This window comes from Chinchilla lanigera, unplaced genomic scaffold (assembly GCF_000276665.1).
Source record: "Chinchilla lanigera isolate Chin_1 unplaced genomic scaffold, ChiLan1.0 scaffold00004, whole genome shotgun sequence".
NCBI lineage: Eukaryota > Metazoa > Chordata > Mammalia > Rodentia > Chinchillidae > Chinchilla > Chinchilla lanigera.
This window is the reverse complement of record NW_004955405.1, coordinates 34,987,266-35,011,612: the sequence shown is the minus strand read 5'-3', so window position 1 is coordinate 35,011,612 and position 24,347 is coordinate 34,987,266. Positions and strand designations below refer to the sequence as shown.

At 41.3% G+C, this 24,347-nt stretch overlaps 1 protein-coding gene across 2 annotated transcripts in view; it reads left to right on the top strand.

Moving 5' to 3' along the window:
- The window catches only part of Anks1b (ankyrin repeat and sterile alpha motif domain containing 1B), a gene marked incomplete at its 5' end in the record, with an annotated part of 1,074,464 nt that overhangs the window by 764,464 nt on the left and 285,653 nt on the right, over window positions 1–24,347 (top strand). For both annotated transcript variants that reach the window (XM_005374511.2, XM_013518589.1), the window contains 1 exon segment: window positions 20,586–20,738. In XM_005374511.2, the coding sequence (XP_005374568.1) occupies window positions 20,586–20,738 (153 nt within the window).

The following is a 24,347-nucleotide window of genomic DNA, read 5'->3' as shown; positions in this document are numbered from 1 at the left end:
ATTGTCCTCATCCAAATTATAGCCTAGTGGGTTGATGTAGACAAAAAGAATTAAAATGTATAATTTCAGGTAATGATAAAATACTGTAGATAAATACTAAGCAAGTGAATGGTAAAAATATGATCAAGATAAATGAATGCTATTTAGGAGGATAAACTGAGCTTCACAGCCAGGCAGTTTAACTGGGTGCTTAGGCACCTCACTGCATTGTCTACACACTGAGATAGTAAGGAGGTATTCAGATGAGGAAGCTAAACAATCCACTTACAGCATCTTACGGAACTTGCGATCTTGCAGAAACTCAAAAATGAACTCTCCTGAGCTTTTGGTTAAACCTAACCTGATGCTAGTTTAGCTACTACTACTTGCAGCACCTTGGACAGAATTACTTAAATTCTCTAATCCTCACTTTCCTCACTTGTGAAATGGAGATAAGAGCAGAACTAGCCACATTCAGTTATTACTGAGTTATAAATATACATATAAAAGTGTATAGGAATGTCCTGGTACTTAAAAGCACTCAGTTGGTGTTAATTATGACCACTTTCACTTGTTTAACAAATTCTTGCTAAATAACAAAAGTCAATGAAGTCGTGATATAGGACTGCAAAATAACCCCAGAAGGGGCCTCATTTACTGAAATAAGCAAGTCTGCCCATGACTGCATTGTGCAGTGTGGTTTTCACTCTCCGTTTGTGGATTTTACACAACGCAATTTACTTGTTATCTAAAGAAGAGAGGGGGAAGCTTGCAAATTTAATTGTCATCTGCTAGCTTACTCATTTTGGAATACATTTGGGGTTATTATTTAATCTATCTGGAGCTTGAGGAGATGGTTTTAAAAAACACAGCGAGGGCCTTTCCATAAAGAGATTAAATGGATAAGCAAAATGCTGAGAGGGCTACCTGTCTGTACCTGTTAGAGGTAATGCGGCTCTAAATGGGGAGGAGAGAGAAGTTGGAAGCAGAGGAGAAATGCGAAATAGCTTAAACTGCAAGGGCTCAATAAATGTATGTGGCATAGAAGAGAACTGAAGTAAACTGAGGATCTGAGTAGCCAGACTTTACAGTGTAGTTCCATTGAATTACTAAAGACATTGTGAAGTTAGAGAAAAGCACTATGTGAATTTACACAAAAACCATAAAACAACATGCTTTCCATTTTGGATAAGCCATTGTTACCTCTTTTCATGATACAAAGTTAGTGCTAATTTAATACTTGAACAGAATTTGTCTATATTGCTTATTGTCCATCAATGCCATTCAAGTGAAAAGACAGTTCCTCAGGTCTGCAAATGCATTCAGTATGCACCCTTATTGAGACACAGGGCAAGGAGCAGGGAAAAGATGAAATTACAGTATCAGCCTTCAAGGAGATTTTTGTCTAGATAAGGAAATCAGACTGATATTCAAATGATTTTAATAAAAAGTAGAACCTGGAATGAATTATAATAGAAATGAAAATGCAAATATTGGATGTCAAATGGAAGGGAAGATCTCTTCTGTTCAGAGAATGAGAAGCAGGTTCCTGGAAGATGAGGCAGATTTTTTTAAAAAGCCATTCCTATGCTTCTGAGAAACTTTTTGTGCAATTTTGTAGTATCTCATGATACTCCACGCAAAGTGACCGAAAACAATCATTCATTTCCCTGTGTAGCCAGATAGACATACTGTTTTCTCTTTGTTTATAATAATCACCCTCTGAAATATCACTAGTGTCATTAACCCGGCTGTGAATTTCATTCATCACTTTCATCTTCAGGGTATAATGACTCAAATACTTTAAGCTCAAGCAAAAACCTGTAGTCAGCTTCAGTGGCGCTGCTTATGCCAGTGACATAGTTAATATGCAGCCACCTCTAAGCTAAACACTTTTCATTGCATAGTATTTCTTTGTGGTTATTTTCTTTGTTGAATGATCAATGGGATTTTAGATTTCAAAAACTAATAGTCTTCACATCCATCTTTGCCTTTGGGTTCTAGCTTGATGGTTGATCTAGGGACTCATAGTAAGCATTCTGCCTAGCAATTTGTATTTCCTAAAACACAAATGCCAGAAAGATACTCCAGGGAAAACCCCTGTGTTAATGGCAGATATTTCAATAGAGATTTCCTGTATGATGGGCACTACTCTACTATTAGATTAAATTAATTCATTTAAATCTCAAAATTAAACCTCACTTAAAGCACAGAGATGTTAAGTAATTTGCTTAACATTGCACAGCCAGTAAGTGGCAAAGTCAGGATTCAAACCAGTCAGCCTGGCTCCAGGATGTGTCTTCATAACTGCTTTCTGTATCACTAGCGTGCAGTGTCTCTGTACTCTATGAAATCACCTCTTGATGCATTCAACTTTGGAATAAAACACCTGAAGGGGCCGGTGATGTAGCTCAGTGGCATAAGCACCTGCCTGGCAAGCGCAAGGTCCTGAGTTCAATTCCTGGTACAAAAACAAAACAAAACAAAACAAAACAAAAAAAAACCTGATCATTTTCCCTAATAGCACTGTTGTCTCTATTTTAGTAAATGGAAATCTAGCTTTCTTTCTCTTCTTTCTTAAAATTGACAGATAGCTCATGCTCTTAGAGGAAAGAGTACTTAAGAAACTACCAGAGTCCTTTTAGCTTTACTTCCTCTATGAATTCATGACGTTTATGTGTTTAAAAAATATAATAAATAATTTTTAGGTTACAATTTATGAATCACAAAGTCCTGGCTGGTTACATGCTTTTTCTTGAATGCACGAGCAGTTTTAACCCTTGAATCCTTCTTTACTTAGAAGCCACTGCTTGTGGCAAAGGATTGCATATACAATTTTCTAGGTTCAAAGAGGAAAGTTGATTATAGAAGTTTTCACATGGGAAAAATTCTCCACAAATCTACAAGAAATCATTGCTGTGAAAGTAGGAGACTGATTCCCTGCCTCTCACCTCTGGAACTCCACTACATCATTGTCTGTCAATATTTACTGGCGTCTGCTTTGGATAGAACTTGTTTCCCAAGGGTGACATGCTGTAGGCACGAAGTAACAACTGATCTTTCATCCCCAGACCTTGGCATCCCAGGCAGGCGCAGAGCAGGTGGGAGAGAGCTGGTGCCCTGAGGACACACCGTGCCTGCGACACCCACATGACCACACGGGATGTTCCCTGGCAAACTGCTGGTTCCTGCACACATTCAGTTGTACTATAAGTGCATTTGGGCTGTGTGCTAGGTTCTGAGCTCAGACGGGAAACAGGTAACACCTGGTCTCTGCCTCAGGGAGTTCCGTCTACATTTTTGACAGAAACTGATATGTGAAAACTAAAATACCATGTGGAAAATGCTATGTGAGAAGAGAAGAGCTAAATGCATGGGGGCCAGGGAAGGGCCATGATGAGGCTTGAACTGAATCTCAAAGAATAAATAGATGTTTTTAGCCAAATAGATACCGAGGGAGTCACTCCAGATGGGGAATACTAATACTGCCCATGTTCCTGCTAGGACTAGGGGCAATAAGGAGAACAGGATGCCTGTGGTCATATTCACTCACTCATTCATTTATTCTCTCTCTCTCTCTCTCTCTATATATATATATATATATGTGTGTGTCAATATATCTGTGTCAATAAAAATACAAAGGGCTGGGGGTGTAGCTTGGTACAGGCACCCTGAGTGTAATCCCTAGTACTATAAAAAAAAAATCTGGACTGGTAAAAAAATGACTATGAGGGGGCTGGGGATTTAGCTCAGCGGCAAAAGCTCCTGCCTGGCAAGCGCAAGGTCCTGAGTTTGGTTCCCGGTACCGGAGAAAAAAATAAAAAAATAAATAAAAAATAAAAAAAATAAAAAATGACTATGAGGTTAGAAATATTTCCTTGAGGACCAAGCTCCTGTTCATTGTGACTGCTGCTCTCACCCAAATGGTCAGAGAACAGTTTTTAGACCACCCTTAAATGCAGTGATAGGAAAACATTCGCAGGAACACAAACCAAGGCTTCAAAATTCAGTCACAACAATCACAGAGCAACACTTCCTGGCATATTCTAGACCTTGCTGAAACTCCACCTGGTGGTACTTTGTAAGTGATTCACACATGGGCACACCACTGACCAGACCACCGGCTGACCGTGTGACAGCTGTTCTTTTCTGCCTCTCTTGCTCTACCTTATTATGATGATGTCTTCTCTCACCGAGATTGAAACAAGGCCACCACAACTTATTCAAAAGTGATCTCAGTCCTGTCAGTATTCAGTAAGTATACCAAATCCGCTACTCAGGACTTCCAAAGCCCGCTTCAGGGCCGCAGGTGCCCAATGTGTCAAAGGTACTGATGTCTGTACTACTGGTGTGATTCCCAGTGTCCTCTCATCAAGGGCACCTTGGCCAGTGCCAAATGAATGTTCTGCCAATGCCACTGACGCGTGCCAATATGGGCAATGTTGCCAACTGCCAGTGCCCAATGTTAAGGGCACCAGTATCTGCAATATGGCACCGTCTCTGCTTGCTGATGAAGTCGCGGGTGCCAACTTTGCTTCATTCCCAATGTCCCCAAAAATGTTTTTCGATACAGCTCTTTTATTGAAGCGTCTTCATCTTAAGTCACGGCCCATGGGTGCTGGAACAGGGCCCGGGAACAGGAGCAGATCCCGACGTCCACCCAGAATCACCCATCCCATCGTCTGATACTCATCTATTGTCTCTTGAATCAAATTCGTCTGCCTTTGAGCAGAGAGCCCTTTGAAGTCCCCGGATCGCTCATCGAAAACAGCCCCCTCTGAGACCACCCTGCCAGTCATCCGTAAATTCCCACGCACGGCGAGTGAGCACAGTTCTGAGGTCCATGCCACAGAGCTGCAGCCGTCACGCTGACAGCTCCTAGCCCCTGTTAGAGAACAAGGAGCGTTTCATGTTGTGCTTTGGGAGATCTTCCTGATCTGCTTTCAAAAGATGCCTGGCAGCTGACTACTTCTTCTGCCTTTATCTTGGCACACTTCTGGATTCCGTCCACAGCCTCTGAAAAGGCCACCCTATTAACTGCTCAACACAGCAAGCGGAGTGATTCTGCTGAACCATAAGCCAGATCATGTTACACCTGTGTTCTAAGTCGTGCGCTGGCTTCCCACTTCCCCCAGAACCGAAGCCAGCCACACGAGGCCTTCTAGGCCCTGCCCTGTCTGGCTGCCAGTTTCCTCTCTGACCTGCTCCCCGTTTCTCTCCACCTGCACACACTGCACCACCATTGGTCTGCTTGTTATTCCTTGAATACACTCTGGACTCCCCTTTTAATGGGGCTGTTTTCTCTCTGTAGAATCTTCTTCCCCTAGTTACCGACACAGCTGATGCGCCAGCTTCTAGTCTCCGTCCACATCTTACCTTCTGAATAAAATGCCCCCTAACACCCTATTCAATACCCGGTACACACACACACACACACACACACACACACATACACACACACACTCCAGCTCTCCCAACGCCCCACTGTACTTTTTTCCACAGTACCTGTCACCTTCTAGCATAATATACTCTTTGATTATGCTTATTCATAACTGTCATGTGTCTCTCCCACTTAGAAGGTGAACCCACAAAGACTGGTACCTTCATTATTTTGTTCACTGATGTGTCCAGAAAGGTGCTTTGAACATGGAGGTCACACTGCTGGTATTTACTGAGTGAGTGAGTGAGTGGATGGATGGATGGAAAGAAGAAGGGTGGGCCTTCACTCTTGTAACTCCTCAAGAGAATGTGACTATACGAATTCCTAACCACCATGGGAATGATGTTCTTGGTTCTGCTCTACCCAGGAAAAACACGCCATTTATTTGTATGCCACTAACTCTGGTTCTATGGCACATTTATCTGTTTGAAGTACTTCTGTGGATGATGTTATTATGTACATGCCTGGAGGCTCTCAGAAAGGACATGGTTTTTAAATATCAAATAAATAGAATTGACATTCAAAGCATTTATTACCTTTTGAAGACTCAAGTTTGGGGAGTTTTTTTTTCATTGAAACTAAGAATATGCAAAAAGATTTTCCTGATTGATAATAGCATTTAAAGTTCTATTTTAAGAGGAAAGAAAACCGTGTACTATATTAGCCACCAAAGAACTACATGAATGTCAGGAAACATGTACTGCAGAGATAAAGAGAGACCCCCTGTCTTTTTCTTAATATAGATCACATTGCTGGCAGAGCTTGAAAATGTGAATGACAGTGAGCATTGTTTGGTATCTCACTCTACTTGCAATAGAGCCTCTGTTTGTCTTTAATCTGAGCCTTTGCTCCATGAAAAAGCTTTGCAACAAGGAAATAAATCAAAACAAGTAGGGATGTTTAATAATGGGCTTTAGGGTCAACATTATCACAACAAGAATTTTAGATGTGAAAAGATGATAAAATAAAATTTTTTCCTTTCATTGAATTAAAAACACCATTTACCAAAAGCTTCAGGGAGAAGGACAATAAACTTGTTCAGTTGAATCATCCAACCCAAGGGCCGTTTTTATCTATACCCTGTGTTGTAGCTGTGTTAGTCTCTTCATCCATGGCCCACACAGATCTTACACGGCAGTCACTGTTCTCAAGAGATGCTACAGGTAGAGTTACTCTCTGTGTGCACAGTGGAAGCTGGAAACACCCATGCTCCGCTGGTAGACGCTCACACCGCTAGCAAGGCAATAGACTGTCTCGTCATTGTTGCTATTGTCATCTTTTTCCAATCGCGGCTGGTGGCTGTCTGCTGGCAACTTTACTCCTTTCGTTTGTGTCAGACCAGTCCCTCGCGATGAAGTGGGAGCCTCCTGTCCCCGATGACTGGAGAGCAGACTATTCTCTGGCTCTTTTGTGCTATGGAAGGTGATCGCCATGTGTCTTGAAAGTATTTCTTATTTACGCATGCTTCATGGTCCACTTCTTTACTTCAGCTTACTCCATGATCTCTGCTTTATCGAAATGAGGGAGACCCCATACCTTTTCTGGGGTAGACCTCAATTCGTTTTTCTTACTGATGAAATAGACATTAAGAGACAGTGTCCAGTCCAAAGCACTTTATTCTCTAAAAATGTAGTACCAAGTAACATCCAGCTATTACCTTATCACCACTCCTGTCCTGTGCCTAAGCTGGGTGTCTTCAGTTGTCTCAATGCCTGAGGGACCTGAAATCGGTCAAGTTTAGTTGGTAACTAGTAAAGTTAGTGAAACAAAGTTTATCACTCTCTGCAAACACAAAATAAAACATTCAGACACCATTCTTCTACCTCTGAGGATTTTTGCTTGCTCTCTGGCCTTTTACAGAAATTGTAGCAACATCAGGGTCTCATTCTAAACAACGGGATTTCAGGCAGAAGATTTACTTTCACACCAACCTCTCCCTTGCTACGGCCTCACAACACGGAGGCCTTGTCATACCTTGCTTCTCAGAAATAGTCAGTGTGTTAATCCTTTCAGTTCCCAGAGAAAGAATGTCATGACATGGCACACCCAGGTTCTCAGGTTCATAAAGGGCATTTTCCCAGTGATCACCTAAGACTCTTGGCAAATGAGATGACACTTGTGAAATCAAATCCCGTAGAGTTGTTAGGTGGCGTCCTTGTCATTAGTGGTGTTAGCCCTCTTGTAGTCACGTTACACTGCCGCAGCACTTGGGTGTTGATTGGTGGACTTTGGTCTAGGGCCCATAGTCAGTGGCTCAGACTCTGTCTTCCTGTCCAGTCTTTTCAGGGCCACTGATGAAACATCACACTGATGTCGAAGCTGGGGTCTCACAGCCTGTAGGAGATTTGATCCTCACACTCCTCGACAGGCCTGCATTGGGACTTCGCCACACCCTGTCTGCCAGCACTGTTTGCCATGGTTTATTTTCAGGGCTGCTGCTGATCTGAATCTTGCATAGCAGCAGGACAGAGCAGAAGAGGCTAGAACCAGGAGCTGGGACACAGGGAGGTATCCAGTGGTATCAGCTGTGTGTATTACAAAAGCTGTATCAGGCAGGAAGTCTGAGATCACCATTCAGGTGGGAAAAGAGAAGCCACAGTCCACTGCAGCTTCAAGGACACATTTAAGCAGCTGAGGCTGATGCATCAGTGCTGTTGGTCTAGTGGGCTACATAAATGATATGTTAGTGTGTTTGTACCCAAGACTGATATGCCACATGCATAACAGCCCTTCCCCACTTAAAAACCTGTACTAGAAGGTCACACATGTATGAAGTATGTTCAAAATAAATGGTGGACCATACACTTCATGTATGTGAATTATAGAGTATGCATATTTAAGTTAAATAAAGCTGTTATGATTTTGTTTTTGTTTTTGGTACTGGGAATCAAACTCAGCACCTTGCTCTTGCCAGGCAAGTGCTGTGCCACTGAGCTATATTTCCATCCCCTGTTGTTTCTTAAAAAGAAAGAAAAAGAAAAAATATGTGGTGAATCTCCCTCCGTTACTCCTCCTCACATCAAATACACTTATCCCATCATTCTTGCCCTCTCTGAAGCAGTTCTGGACGTTCTCTTTCATGAGTGTCTTCAGTTGCATTGTGCAGCTGCTTTGATGTCCTGAACTGATTCATGGTCATGACCTTCCATGATCATTTTCACTTTGGGGAAGAGCCAGAAGTTGCATGGTACCAGGTCCAGGGAATAAGGTGGATGTGGACACATCATGTATGAGTATGTCTTTCTGTTTGATGACATCCAGCAGCAACTCTCACCATATTTTTGATCACACCTCATAAAAACACTCACAAAATAAGACCACCAGAACTGCATCAGAAAGTGACAGGTGTGGTGGCCTGAGTAGGGGTGAGTATCCTGAGGGCAGTTAATGGTAATGTGTCTTTTACTGAAATTAATATTTTATTTAAACATTCACTGTATGTTTCAGTCACCTCTCATGCTTCAGCTATAAGCATCCAGCTCTCTCCAAACCTAAACAACACAGCTACCAGACCCCGACAGTGCTTTAACATGAAAACTATTGACCCCGAATTATCTCTCATCTGTGTAATTGTACAGAAAGGTAAGCAAAATCCCCAAGCAAAAGACAGCCTTCCCTCTCAACCTCTAGTGCACTCTTGGGCACGTTCCTTTAGGACTCTGACCTTCCCCAACCATGGGCTTTTGTTCTTAGCCCTTTCCATGCCTTCTCTTTTGTGTTTTTAAAAACTTTCCTCTTTCTCGTCCTCCTTCTCTTCCTCCTTCTCTTCCCATACAAACTCTTCAGCAGAATAGTTTAGATTGCACTTTCTTCTTTCTTATCTCTAATTCACACCCCAAATAGGTACAGCCAGGCTTCTCTGCCTTCCCAGGCCCCCTTGAGCTGTTTTCCAGATCTCACACACGCTTCCCCTTCCTCACCATATCAGGCTCCTCTGCAGCCTCCATCGCTACAGACCGCAGTCACCTTACAGCTCTGCTGCCTGCACTTCTCATCCCAACCATTCCTTTTTCAGACTCCTGAGTATAATTCTTATCTTTCCTTCAGTCTTTGGCAGTGCTGGCTCATTCACAGGTCACATCTCTTCTCACACCACGGGATCACTTCTGCAGTCTCATCAGTGCATGATTTCAGGTCTCACTTGTGATAAAAATAAGTATGACTTATTTACTGCGTGTGTCTGCGTGCCAAGTACTGTACTGGGTTGTACTTGCATGATTTTGTTGAATGCATGTGACAACTCTCAGAGGGAGATACTCTTTTTAGTCTCATATTAGTACTCAGAAGACAGATGCTTGGCAAGGATGAGTAGTTTACTCAAGGTCGTACAAGTAATATCTGGGGCAGCCAAGGCTCCCACCTGTACTGCTGATGATGCCCAAGATCATACACCCCCCAAGACCTCTTCCCCAGATTTATAGTGCCATTCGGCAGCGTTCCTAATTTCTCATATTGTGAAATTATTCATGTCATCCCACTCTATTTTATTTTCTTTCATAGCTGGTAACAAAACCATGTATCCAGGTATCCAAGCTAGAAACATGGAATTTTCCTTTTATATCCCTTGAGCAGTTGTCATAAAAGGATAATGATGCAATTTACAGAAAGATCCCAACAAACATAGTTAAAGAAAAAGAGACTTCCTTAATTGCAACAGATATGAATGCCTTCGACTACACAAAACAAGAGGGAGTGCCATGTGTCTTTGGGTGAAGGTGCAGACTCCTTATAAATGTCCTATATGAACTGGCCTTATTTTCAGCTATGTTAATTATGCTTGCATTCAAGGAAGTGCTATGCTGCTGAAACAAAGAGCTTCATAATATAATAGCCTAAAGAACAGAACATTTCCAAGATTTACAGTAACAAATTGTGCTGCTATAAACATGGGTGCACATATATCGCTGTGGTATGATGTCTTTAATTCTTCTGGGAAAATACCCAGAAGGGGAATAGCTGGGTTAAATGGGACTTCCAATCCTAGTTTTGTGAGGAATCTCCAAATTGATTTCCACATAGTTTCACCAATCTACACTCCCACCAGCAGTGGAGTAGGGTTCCTTTCTCCCCACAGCCTCTCCAGCATTTGTTATTGGTTGATTTCTTGATGATAGCCATTCTTTCTGGGGTGAGATGGGATCTCAGTGTTGTTTTAATTTGCATTTCTCGAATGACCAATGACGTTGAACATTTTTTCATGTATTTATTCGCCATTAGTATCTCTTCATCTGAGAAGTGTGTATTCACCTCAGATGCCCATTTTTGGATTGGGTCTCAACTACATTGCTCAGATTACCAGATGTAAGAATGAAAGATTGCTCAAACCATATAGGGAGTAAGAAAATAATTCTTCAATAAAACAGTAGAAATAATACAGATTTTCACTAAACAAGATGGTAGGAGTTCACCACTGTAATTCCACTGCATATTGTTACCTTCAAGTCAATTGCTCAGACCACGGACACAAGCATGCAAAATCAATCAGAATGTAAAAAATTGTAATCATTAACTGTTCATTTCAATACACCATCAGACATCAGCAATACAGTTATCGCAGCTATTCATGTATATTTATATTTTGCATTCCTTCTTTCTTTTTTTCTCCTTTCCTACACCCCAGTCATTCCTTCCTTTGAGCAATTTCTTTACCTTTTCTATCATCTTTTGTACGTTTTGAGTTTTACCTAGTCTTTCAGGTTCCTACACCAAGGAGACAATATGATGTTTACCCGTCTGGGTCCAATTTATTTCACTTATGAGTATGGTCCCTAGTTGCATCCATTTACCTACAAAAGCCTCGAGATTATCTTTTTTAATAGCTGAGTAATACTCCATTGTATAAAAATACCACATCTTTTTAATCCAATCCTACGTGGATGGGCATCTGTAGTTCAAGATAGCAATATGTATTGTAACAACCACTGTTAATTCATACTATTTTGTCTTGAGACTCTGTATCACTTTGAATGTTCTTGCTTTGATTTGTTTATGTTTGTGATACTGGTATGCTGCTACTGTTCTATTTCTTTGTTTGCTTGTTTCTCATTTACTACTCTCTTTAAAATAAAAAAGAATAGAACATTTACTTATATCACATAATAATTCTGAAATGAGCAGTCCAGGTTTACAAATTAGCTCTGCTCTATGCAATTTTGGAAAGCCTCAAGACCTTTTTTGTTTTTGTTTTTGTTTTTGTTTTTGGTCTTTTTGAGACAGGGTCTCATATGCAGTTCAGGCTGGCCTTGAACTCACTTTGTAGCCCAAGCTGGTCTCAAACTTGCAACAATCCTCCTGCCTCAGCCTCCCGAGTGCTGGGATTACAGGCGTGCACCACCACACCAGGCGCCTCAAGACTTTTGACCTGTCTCTCTGTCACAAGTCATTGCTCCTTGAAGAGCAGTCCACAAGGGACAGCATTAGCATCACTAGAAAACTCATTAGAAATGCAGAAATTCAGACATTCCTTCCAACCTACTAAGTTAGAAGCCAGATTCCTTATGCGATTCTTACCTACATAGAGCACTGAGAAATGTTTTCCAAACTACTGTAAGGTATTGTTTTGCCTGTGTGGTCAAAGCTGGACTGCAGGCAGTGATGTTCCAGCTCATGGGAAGACAAAATTGGGGGCCGGTGTATGGAGAGCCCTTTCCGGTCCTAGTCTCAGCCCAGGAAGTTTGTATCTGTGATCCCATGGAAAAGTTATTGGAATCTTAGTGAGTTAATTCCAGTCTACCACTTTCAGTGCAACCCATGTTGAGAATAAAGACACTAAGGCATGTTTGTAGTTATGGGGAGTCAAGGGGTCCTAAGTCCAGCCACAGTGATAGCTACCTGGAAAAGACCTCGACCCAGTGCTGATCCCAGGTTTTATTAATTCGTGAAGAGGTGAGTGGCTTGAGGATGAGTGACCGTGAGAATGGCGGGAAGCAGGTGAATGCCATGAGCGGGGCTAGGTAGGAGGCCTGAGATCCCCTCTGCCAAATGCAGAGAGAAGGGTCTGCAGAAAGAGCAATCTGCATATCACAATTGAGGTAGTATCTAATGTTTTGGGGTCGGTACTTCAGCTCTGATGTGTAATCTTTTAAACCCCAGAAAGTCACAGCCTCTGTCTCAAGGCTCGATCCCAGCCGACAGCGTGGAGCATTGACTCTTCATTCCACTTCATCCCGGCTCGCACATGGGAACAACGGGAGTCCAGGGAAACATGTCTGCCGTCTTCAGAGACTGCCATCGGCACTTTGGCCAGACAGATATGCCTTGCTTAAAGCCAACTGAAGGGATAAGGAAAAGTCCTAGCCAGACCTGTACATATCAGTACGTGGAAATAGGGTCAGGTTCAGCCAAAATGAAGACAATTCCTCCTTCTTGAAGGAGAGTCCCCCAGGTGGTCCTCCACAGGGGTGTAGAGCAGAGAGCCCCTTCTGAGGTGGGAGCTGAGCTGGAAATTAGTTATACTGCAAATTTCATTGACATCCCATTAGCACAAGCATATTCTTATAATAGCATCCCCCCAAAAAAGTGATACCCCTTGTCTCTAGTTGGACAGACATAAGCCAAAATATAAGCCCCATCACATGGAAGAAGAAAATACAATTAGCAGGCAAATGAGTAGTCTCTGTCTCACTCACATAATACTTTCAGGTATAAAAATGGAAACATCTATACAGTCCATTACAGGTCTTTCCGGGAGGGCTTTCTTGTCCTTTTGGTCTAACTGTTGGAAATGAGCCTCGGACTCAAATTGTTGGTGCAGGGAAGAATGCACTCATTGGTGGCGCACACCTGTAATCCCAGTACTCGGGAGGCTGAGGCAGGAGGATTATTGCAAGTTCAAGACCAGCCTGAGCTACAAAGTGAGCTCAAGCCCAGCCTGAACTGCATAGCAAGATCCTTTTGCAAAAAGACAAAAAAAAGAATGCACTCAGACAAGATGCCAAACAAGGCAGGTTTTTGCTCCTGCAGAAGGTCACAAGCATGAGGAAGCAGGCGTGCATGACAAAGGAGGGTTGTTTCTTTTATCCCTAAGGCAGGAGAAGCAGCTGACCTTTTCCCCATTGGCTGGGCTGAAAGTTCACAATCTATTCCAATTGGCTAGTTTAAATGGCGTTGAAAGGGGGAAATCTGAAGGACTAAGGAGAAGGAAGACTGGGACGGGGTTGGGGAACAGAAAGTTATCTTTGCTTTGTAGCTGTGTTCTCAGAATTTAAACTGAACAGGCATTTTGTCATAATTTAGTGTGTTCAGGAAGGGCAGCCTAGGGGCAGCCTAGGCGTCCAGAGTCCAAGATGGAGGCACTCTCTTGTTTCTTTTTTTGATAGGAAAGACCTTGTTTCTTACATAACTAGCAAATTAATTATTAAATTCTTACTTAATCACTTGTATTGAGAACTGCTTTTCTTCAGCAGTCCCAAATCTATTGCAGTCTACATCATCCTTGTCTTTTTACTTCCTTCGCCTGATTTCATTGCTTTCCGTCGCTGAGTTTCTCATCTTGCAGCTCCATCGTCTCAGAGCAAGTCCTTGTCTGCACCAACCTGATTTTCAGCAGAGACAAAGCACAGGCTCTATATTCACGTATGACAAGCCAGAATCATTCAAATACGACTGGGAAATGCAGGCCAAGTAGTCTTACCAAAGTCTCTAGATCAGTGGTTTTCAAACATTTTTTAAAGCAAGGAAATCCTATTTCCCTCTTCTTGCCTGTGTAAAACATTTAAAACAGTAGTTAATCTCCAAGCTCAGCTGTGCAGCTGTCCCAGAGAGAACCCCCGGGAAGGGGAGAAGTGCACGGAGCCCTGTCCTGCAGTCCCTCTGCCTGCGGTGGCAGGTGTGCAGTGTGTTCTGAGGCCAGGCGTGCTCTAAGAGGCTCGTGGGGGACACTGTGCACATTCAGGCAGAACAGAGCAATGGGGAAGTTGTTCTGTAAAATAACTCAACCCCTCTGAATTTTCCCGACACTAAAGCTTCTCTGTTACCTCCGGTTTCTGTTCTGGCTCAGGTTTTCTCCAGGCTTTGGAATTCACCAAGTTGAATGGGACTCGCTTGTTGTGACCCTCTGTTGTGAGTGAAGCCATCTGCTCCCCACTCCTCTCCCATCATTACAGACTGAGCCCGACTCCCCCTAGCACTCTGCAGAACTGCTGGCCCAGGAGACCCTGGAGCTCTTCCTAACTCTGCTTTGCCAGATGTTCCCTCTAGAAAAAGAGTTTAGTCACTGCTAATTTGAGGAAGCAGGTAGAGTACTACCTGTGGGTACTGCTGAAGAGTCATGAAAGAAATATGGATGCCATCTGTCCTTTATTCTGTGTGTCCTATCTTGTTTTTATCAGTTTTATCATGGGCTTATTTTGTTTCCTTGCTAGGTAAATAATTTGGACATTAATTTAAAATTAATCTGCAAATCATGGAGGTGTAGAATTTAGGAGTCACTGTATGAAGGTGCTCTGAGATCACTGGCCCAAACCTCCACCTTATAGAAGACAAGGTTGAAGCTCACACAGGGGAAGGACTTGCCCAGCGTCCCGCAGCTGGTTGAATCGGGACCGCTGGGCTATGGAAACAAGATTCCATTGCGTGACACAGCATGCCTTCTGGAAATGGCTCTCAACACACAGAGGTTTTAAACAGTTACAAATGTTCATGTTAGGCCATAGAAATAACCTTAATTTTCATGCCAGCATAAAAAAGTAAGACTCCCTGACAAATGGATACCAAGGCACTGGAGCGAATTTATCAGTTTATAGTCATATATTTATTAAATAATTGGATTCAGTAACCATTCAGCAAACACTTGCCATGTTTGAGCTGTTCTGCTGAACGCTTTCAGGACTACAGAAAGGACAATACCCTCGTTCCTTCTCCCAAGGTTGGGCCATCAGGTGGGGGAGACAGGTGCACAGCTCTCGAGCTGTGATGGCAAGCAGATTCTAACATGCTCCAGTGAGAGCGTGTGTAAGTTACTCGCAAATCCAGCAGAAGATATGATTAGTTTTTACTGGAGAGAAAGGGTACAATTAGAGAAACCTTCATAGATGCGATAAAGTTTAAACAAGCTCTTTTAAGGCTGGATCTCATGGACTCTAGTGCCCCTGGCAGAGGAAATGGCATGAACAGAGGTATGGAGGTGAACTAGTATACAGTGGGTTAGGCCCCAACAGCCAGACTCCTGCAGTAAGTGATTGTTAGTTTAGGATTAATAAGACACACTAATAGATGTTTCTGCATGGCAGTGAGGTACCTTAGGAAGGAGGCTTACGCTGGCTTAGTGCAACTTTACTAATTTTTCAGTCTCATTCGCCAATGAATTCATGAATTAAGGAGCTTGAGATATGGTTTATAGGTACAATGTATAAACACCAATGTTTTTTGAAACGAGGAACAACTCTATTCAGTTTTTGCCTATATATCAATTTCCAGTAATTTACAGCAATGAGAACAAAAATGTTTCTTTTTCTTATGAGTCTGCAAATTAGCTGTGGCTCAACCAGTTCCAACTGGATTTTCCTAACTCCACTGAGCTAGACTCTAAGCCTTGAGTCCAATTTAGGTTTGCTTCACAAATCTTCTTTTTCCTCCTAAGGCCAGCAGTTATGCCACTACTTAGAAGTTGTGTGTCTTATAATAAAATCATAAGAGCATTCCTGTAATCCCAGCATCCTGGGAGGCTGAGTGTAATGGTAGACACATTGTGTCAACTTGAGAAGTTTAGAAGTTCTAGAGTTTAGAAGCTCAGGGGTGCAGTCCCCTGCCTGGAAAGCACAAGGCCCTGAGTTTGATTTTTGGTACCAGAAAAAAAAAAAAAAGAAAGAAAAGGAGTTTAAATAACCAACTCAGCAGGGGTCCAGGGTCCTCACTTTGTAAACATCCTCATCCTGTGCAAAAGAGGGCAGGGAGATGGTGTGAGTGCTACACCCGCCCTGGTGGAGGTGGGGCGCTGCTTACAATATAAGGGAGGAAAAGAGGCTTACTCCCCTCCCCCTTTTGCTCTAGCTGCTTTTGCTGACTTGTGCCACCTTGAGGTGTTGCCCCTGTGCCCTGCCACCCTGCCTTGGAGCCAGCTGATTGTAGACTGAAACCTCCACAAACTGTGAGCTAAATAAACCTTTCTTTCCTTAATTCTGGGCATCAGGTATTTTGTTTCAGCAAGGAGAGAAAAGTAATTTCAAGCACAGCCTGAACAACTCAGTGACTCAGTGAGACACTTTCTCAAAATAAAACATTAAAAAAGCGCTGGGGACATAGCTCAGTGTAGAGGCCCTGCATCCACTCCTCAGTACTACAAGAACAGCAGGAGTAATTGTGTACATGTATATCATCAGGGTACCGTAAAATCACAGAAGGGTGAGTGGGGCACAAGAGCACAGAGGCTGCATCCCTAAACTACCACACTGACATTTCCACCCATCCCATTGGCCAAGATCAGTGCAAAAGGGAAGTAACGCCAGCCACTATGAGCTACCGTGTGGTTCCTCTGGCCTAGGGTACTGAAGCGTAATTGTCCAGGGAGGGGCCAAAGAACTGGAAACAGTAGTTCAATCTGCTTGAGTGACCTTGTTAGATAAGTTTCTAAAAAATAACTGTAACTTGTGGGGAAAGGGGAAATGTGTTAAAAGGCATCAAACCTTTTTGCGACGAGAGAAAGAAAGGAAGAGAATGAAGGAAGAGAAAGGATGAGATAGGAGAGTTGTGATCAGAAATTGGAAAGTTTAGTAGCCAATGTTAGTGTATTACACAATTTCAAAATGAGCGTGGGCCCAGTTTGGGCCGTGGGGGCAGAAAGAGAATTAAGAGTTTTTGGACAGCTACTATATTCAAGCTGCTGTGCTAGGCAGTTTATATCCCCTGTATCATATTATCCTGACAGTATTTGGGGCAGACATTTGCTGATTTTAGAAAAGAGGAAACTGAGACTCAATGAGGTATGTAAATTACCAAAACCACCCAACGAGTAAATAGCTCTGCTGGGCTGGTCTGATCCTAAAGTATGTTCTGCAAGTAGGGAACTGAACTAAAAGACAACTTGAAAATCAAAGTTACGGGATTTGTTGTCTTCATTGGGTGGGATGGTAAACAGAAAGAGGGAAGATGATCCTGCACTGTCGGACATGGAAAATACTGGAGGAGAGTCCGGTTTTGAGCTGAATGAAATAAATTGTTTTTACTTCGATGGATGCTATCTATAGCACTTCCCCATGAAATGTCCTAATATTTTTAGAAAATTGTATCTTTGCACTTAGGAAGTCCTTGAAAAATAGTTCCACGAATAAAGGCAAAAGCATTACAGGCATGGAATATTATATTTGCAAAGATACAACTGTGCCTTGCATAGACCATGCTTGGGGAAGGGCCAGCCATTTAATGTGATGCTTAGACATGCACATGTGTTCAGTCATGCTTATTAAGGGACACAGAGCAGAGTAGTGAGAGATTAGGTTGGTCTTCATTACCTTTACATGCTGGAATAGGACATTTGGTCTTTCCCAAGAAAAAGTCACTCTGGGTTTTTGGCCAAGGGTTGACGGACTTAAGAGCCCGGCTTTTAGGAGGACTAATGTAGTAGCAAGAGAGAAGCTGAAGCAAAGCTGGGAGGCCCAGTGGAAGGCAATTGCATTAGCTTTGCAGGCGCTAACAAGAACCTACCCAGAGTGGTGGCAGGAGGAATAGAAATAAAGGAACAGATGGGAGGATTGCTTTGGAAGAAATTCTTGTGCAACACAGTAACCATTCTGCATATCATTAGATATGTGTCGGGTTAATTTTGTAACTTCATTTGGCCGACATGATTTCCTCTCCTCAGGTACGCAGAGCCTTCACAATTTATTGGTCATCTGTTCCCATATTTTTAATTAAGACTTGTAATTTCCATGAGAAAAAGAGAGACTATGTTTCGTTCCCTACTATTTCACAACACTGATTAAAATAGACAGTGGTTAAATATGTACCAAATGAGGGGATAGGAGAATTCTGCCCTGCATACGTCCAAATACCCATTTCTGGGGTCTCTTCACCTTTGTACTCTACCCTGCTCCTGCCTCTGATCCTTTCACCAGTGAATTCCCTCCTTCTGACCTCTTTAAAGTTCGTCTTTCTTTGTAGAAGTAACCAGATTGCTGAGCAGTCTGCATTCAGCAAAATACTAATGTAATTTTTTCTCAGTCACTGCCTTCAACCAAGCTCTATGGACTTTCTCTTTACTACTTCTTTACGTGATCTCCGACATGTCAATAACTTCCTGAGAGTGTAAACTATTTAACTTTCAGTTCTGATTCATTTGAAAGCTCCAGTTTTATTTCCTTCACTCCAACCTCCCAAAGTTTAGATTTCTCCTAAAGGACTAGCCCTTCTCCCTATTCTGAACTCTTTGGTAATGGGGCAAGGATTTGAGGAAAGGCAAGCTTCTTTATACTTAATTAGGGTTACCTTGCCTCTTAGGTGGACTAACAGAAAGACTTCCCTGCTAGGATGTTTATTTCAACTCTAGTGTTCTCTCTTCCTTCTTTCCTTTTCTCTATTTCTCCATGTCAGTTGGAGTATTTAAAATGTTTTCTGGGGCCGGGGTGATTGTTCAGGTTAGCAGAGTTAGTCTGACCACTTCTTTAAAAGTCCAAGAGAGTGTACATGGCCCTAATGACTCTGTAACTCTGTAGAAAATGAAGGTGTTGTCTATTCTATACCTTTGAGGCTCCAGTTTGGATCCTGGCTACAATTGCACATTCATAACATTCAGTTATTTGTGAATGCCACCAAACTTCACCTTGCAAACCCTGAATTGTCATTTAAATTTGTAGCTACTGGTGACAAATACTGAGTGTCATAGGAACACACTTAATGAGCAGTCAAAACGGTTCAGTCGGTGTAAAACCGAAGCACAGAAATCTAATGCAGTTCAGCCTCTAGTGCAAATATATATTGCGCTGCAACTTTAATCTAGGGGCCAGTTAAACCTCAAGATGGAAACTGGATTGGTGAGTGGAATAACAGGAGAAAGTAAAGGAGAAAAAATAACTTTGAAATGAAAAAATAAGTAGATTGAAAAATGAGAACTCTGGGTAGTGACAGAAAGTTTACCACGTTTCAGATTAAAATCTGAATCCCTGCTGCCCAGACTAATCTTTTTTCTGCTCACAAATCAGAATATAGATTTCCATATAGATTTCCATTAATATTTATCTGCTTACATTTGGAAGGAAGAGGAAAATCTATGTTGCATTTTGCCCGGGTTACTGTGCCCATCAGGAATTGCGCTGAAGGCTGACGTCAGTTGATGATATGGCGCTCTCCTTGTATTTCCTGTGTTAGACCTATGGCACGGCATGCAAAGTAGCATAAGTTTTAGAAGTGAGTCATTTCAAAAACCAAGAACCACAGATTCAACTAAAATTTCAAATAAAGGCTAAAGGACTAGAATAAGATTTTAAACCCAGAAGTTCCTCTTCCCAAAATTATTTGCACATTCCATTTTAAACCCAGAAACATTATGTTGCGGTCACACTTCTTTGTTCTCCTGAAGTATTAAAAAAAATTCTGTATATAGCTGACAAAAAATAGGAGCCTGTCTGCCAGCAAGTTCTCTACTCATGTCTAACATACTGTAGAGTCGAAGCAGAACACATGGTCTTAAAACACTCAAAAGCCTCTGCTTAACTGGCTTACCAGAGCAGCATGTTTCTCCAGCATGTTTGCACTACCTACAATACATGTCTTGCATAAGCACGAGTTCATTTTGAATGTTTAAGTCATGCAGTATTTTCACATGCTTTGATGCTGTGCATATGAGAATTATCATCTACATTTTGGAAATGCCATTCCTGTGCCTTCAGCATCAAATACCACTCAACCGACATGATTTTCAATTCCATCCAACAAAATGGCAATAATGTCTCTAACAGAAGTCTGACATATGTCATTCTCTCAACTACAGAGTTAATTTAGCAGCTAAATTAAAAATTTCTGGGTACATTTTTGAAAACTAATTCAGTGTGAAAATTATTAAAGACTTAGGATTGTACATAAGGCACTTTCTTCATCTTTATTCTCTATCCAGAAATATCTTACGCTTCTTAACAGATAAATTTGTGAGTGGCAAGATGCAGTCTGTTGTTGAAACAAAAAACACACAGTTTAAATCAACTCTAATGTGATGTTTATGATTTTTTTTTAATCACAGATGAGACCCATTGGGCACGATGGCTACCATCCCACCTCTGTAGCTGAGTGGCTGGACTCTATTGAACTGGGTGATTACACCAAAGCTTTTCTAATTAATGGCTACACGTCGATGGACCTGTTGAAGAAAATCTGGGAGGTTGAACTTATCAACGTAAGTTGGTCTTTCATTTATTTATTTCATTTTAATTATATTTGGCATTATAAATGTGTCTTTTTAAAAGTGACAATGGGAAATCGCTTCATCGTCTAGAAACTTTGCCATTCAACCCTTCATAAATGAAATTCTGCCACCAGCAGGTGATTTTTTTTTCTTTATAACTGTTTGGCCATCCAGCAAGGATTTACAGATATGTCTTGTGTTTTCAACATATCTCTAAGTCCCAGAGTCATTACCTTTTGAAGTTCTGATAGGAGAACAACTAAGATTAAAGAAGAGAGGCTTTTCAGTATGTTTTGCATTATCTGAAAAGAACCTTCCAAGCATTTTTGGGTTTTGCATTTTATGGAATTTTGACGTTTAGGCTATGGACCTAACAGCAAAGAGACCCTCACGCTCATTTCTGCCCCTATTCACGGTTAAAGACTCAAAGTGTCACTTTTTAGTTTTCTCTCTGTGTCACGTTTCCTTGTCTTTATTCCTCAGTTACATTTACTATCCTTGAAGAGTTTTCCCTTGCTCTTACTAAATAGACTGCTGTCAAATCAAAAATTGAGCTTCTGGACTTGGTATCCAATCATATGCTGCCATGCTGTACTTATACACTTAACATAAATGTCCTATAAAAAGTGGTCATCAATAGTTTATCATATATTCCGTCCAGAAAGATCAACTAAAATCTGCATAAAGATTTGGATGCCATTCTCATTTACTTCTGTTTTTCTTAAGGTCATAAGTGAAGGAACACGATGAAAAGATAACAAAATGATCACCGTTTTAATTATATTTGCCATTATAAATGTGTCTTTTTAAAAGCGACGGTGAGAAATCACTTAATCTTCTAGAAACCTTTTAGTTTTGTATCCTAATGATACTGTATAAAAGTATTCATACACTGAAAGACAAAGCAAATATTTGCTAGTTCCAGAGTGTTCCATTGTACTGTTTACACCACTCTTTCCAAAAGTCCAGATTCTGTGTGTTACATATCATTAATTATTTTAAAGGATGGTCATTATTATTATTAGCTGGTTATTCTTTGCTTTTGAAATTCTGTCTTAAAAGTAATATCTTTTCTAGCACACCTTATAGAAATTGTTCTTGAATCTAAAAATCAACTTGTCAACTAGGTTGCCAACTCTTGGCTTCTAATTTGCCATAAGTAGTTTGTTTTTTTTTTTAAACCTGGCAAAAGCTACCATTATCAGAAGAACCATGCTGTCTTCCTAAAGCCTCTGGGCAATTTCATCCTTAGTTTGTGACACAACAAAACTAAATGAAACTACTAGCTCTAACAGTTTCAACTCTCTACCAAGAACTTGGTGCTCCTTTACCTCGTGGCAACTCTGAGACCTTTGTTAAAGAGAATACCTTCCGCTGAGCGCCCAAACAAGTTTAGCAAGTTGAATCGCATTCTGGTGAATGGTAGAGTTTGACAAATATTCTTATGTAATTTCCTCTGTATAAAAATACTCCCCACTGAAGAACGAGTGTCTCCAACAGTAGCATGTGAGTCACTGACCTGCCTGGCATTAGCAGTAATTCCCCATTGAAAAGAATGGACTCCAGGGGCACTGTGTCAAGCCGTGTTTTTATGGAAAGAAGTATCATTTACAACATGAGATTCTGTGTGGTATGACCAACAAATACCATGGATGTTTAAAGTTTGAGAAATTATTCCAATAGATGACACATTGCCATCAATGCCCCTAAAAATATACACTCTTGCTATGAACACACTATCTCCTCATTCCTGCCATTTCTAAAGCAGTTCTGGAAGTCCTCTTACGTGTCTTTGGTTGTACTAGACTGCCTAGATGTCCTGAAGTGATTCAAAATGTTTCTCTTTCATGGTCATTTTGACTTTGGGAAGGAGCCATAAGTTGCATGTGCCAAATTTGGTGAATAAGGTCGATAAGGACACACCGTAATGTCTTTGACAGAAATTGCCGTGAGTGTTTGATCAACAAAGTATGATCGAAAACTATGGAGAATGTTTAAATTTAAAATGTTATTACAGTAAAAGGCACACTGTTTCAATTTTCCTAAAATGTAACACTCCCCCAGCTCTGAACACATTTATCCCATCATTCTTGGCAATGTGGCTTTTACTATAGTAAGTTTTTAATGTAAACCTTTGCCATATTTGTGGATCACCCTTTGTATGCCTCTCAAAGTCCAGATGCCAGATTTGAAAACTTGGGCTTCTGCCCTCTTCTGCCAATGCTAAAGGTACCAGTGGCATGGATATCCCTGCAGCAGGACATGTGGACAGCTCAGTGACTGCAAGGACAGTGATGCTGGAAAGCCCCTAGGCTTACTGTCAGGGCTTGAGAAGTGATCCCAACCAGCTCCAAGTTCCGACAGAAAAAGGGTCTTTTCCACCCACGCTGGTCCTTCCAGGACTTTCTCTTTAGCTACATTTGCTACAGTACAATCTTACTTTGATTCAGGGAGAAGTGCCTGTTACAAGCATTGTACCAGAACTTGAAAGCATAGTCACTGTGTTTTAGAACCTTAAGGCCAAACTCCTCTGCCTTGAAGTACACCATCTGTGTGTACCACCAAACCAGTAGATTTTCCTTAAAGTAAACTGAGTTTAAATTCCTTCTGACTGCTATATAGGCAACTTCACACAATTAATAGTAAAGCTTTAGAAGTCATTTTACTCAGTTAAATGTATTTTTGTGGACAAAAGCTGATTTGAACCTTTGGAGATGAGAATTAGAAAACCTAACTTTTACACCTACTAGAATCAGGTATTTTATATGCTGATTTGGGGTCATTAGATTTTGAAATAAGAAACAAGCAACATATGTGCTTTTTGGCTTACAAAGCTTTTGACTAATCTCAAATTCAAGGCTTTCATTTATCCGAAGTAACAGAGAATGACAAATTCAAGACTTGTTTATCTCAACTAATGAGAGAAAGCACCCAGCGTGAAGTAATCCCTTATATAATATAGTCTGCCAAAAAAGTACACATCAGGAAAAGAAAAACTTGTATAAATATTTTAATACTAAATTTATTGAGACATCATGAGATTAATACAACTCACCTTTGGCCTCTACAATTACTAGAGGGGCTCAAAATGGTGGCCGTTATTAATGTTTCCCAACATTTATTAGTGCGGTGAAATGCTGAAGTGTGCATACATTTTGTGGCAGACCCAAATAGCCAGCATTATTACCCATCATTTGTTGTTTTCTAGCCCACAGACAATGTACGTTCACCTTGATTTAAAATGGAGCCTTTTACAGCAGTTTTACATCTTGAATCACTGCAGAATAGCAAGTTTTAAGGGAGCAAAATTGCTCCACTACCTGCTCTCCTCTGTAAAGCGGAGAGAGAAGGTCAACCGCAGGATGTCTTTGATACAGAGGTCTGCCGGTAGACGGAGAGAATGCAGATTGAGGAGACTAGCAGTATGAGTATAAATTGTACATAACTTCACCTCCATTATTACTATAGGCTAAGCATCCAGAGTCACATGATGTTATGCTTGATATTAGACCCGTGCAAATATGCTGTCATGAGTATAATGAAGTTTATTCAAAATATTTCAAAGAGGACATGGAGACCATACACATTTCTGACTGGAAA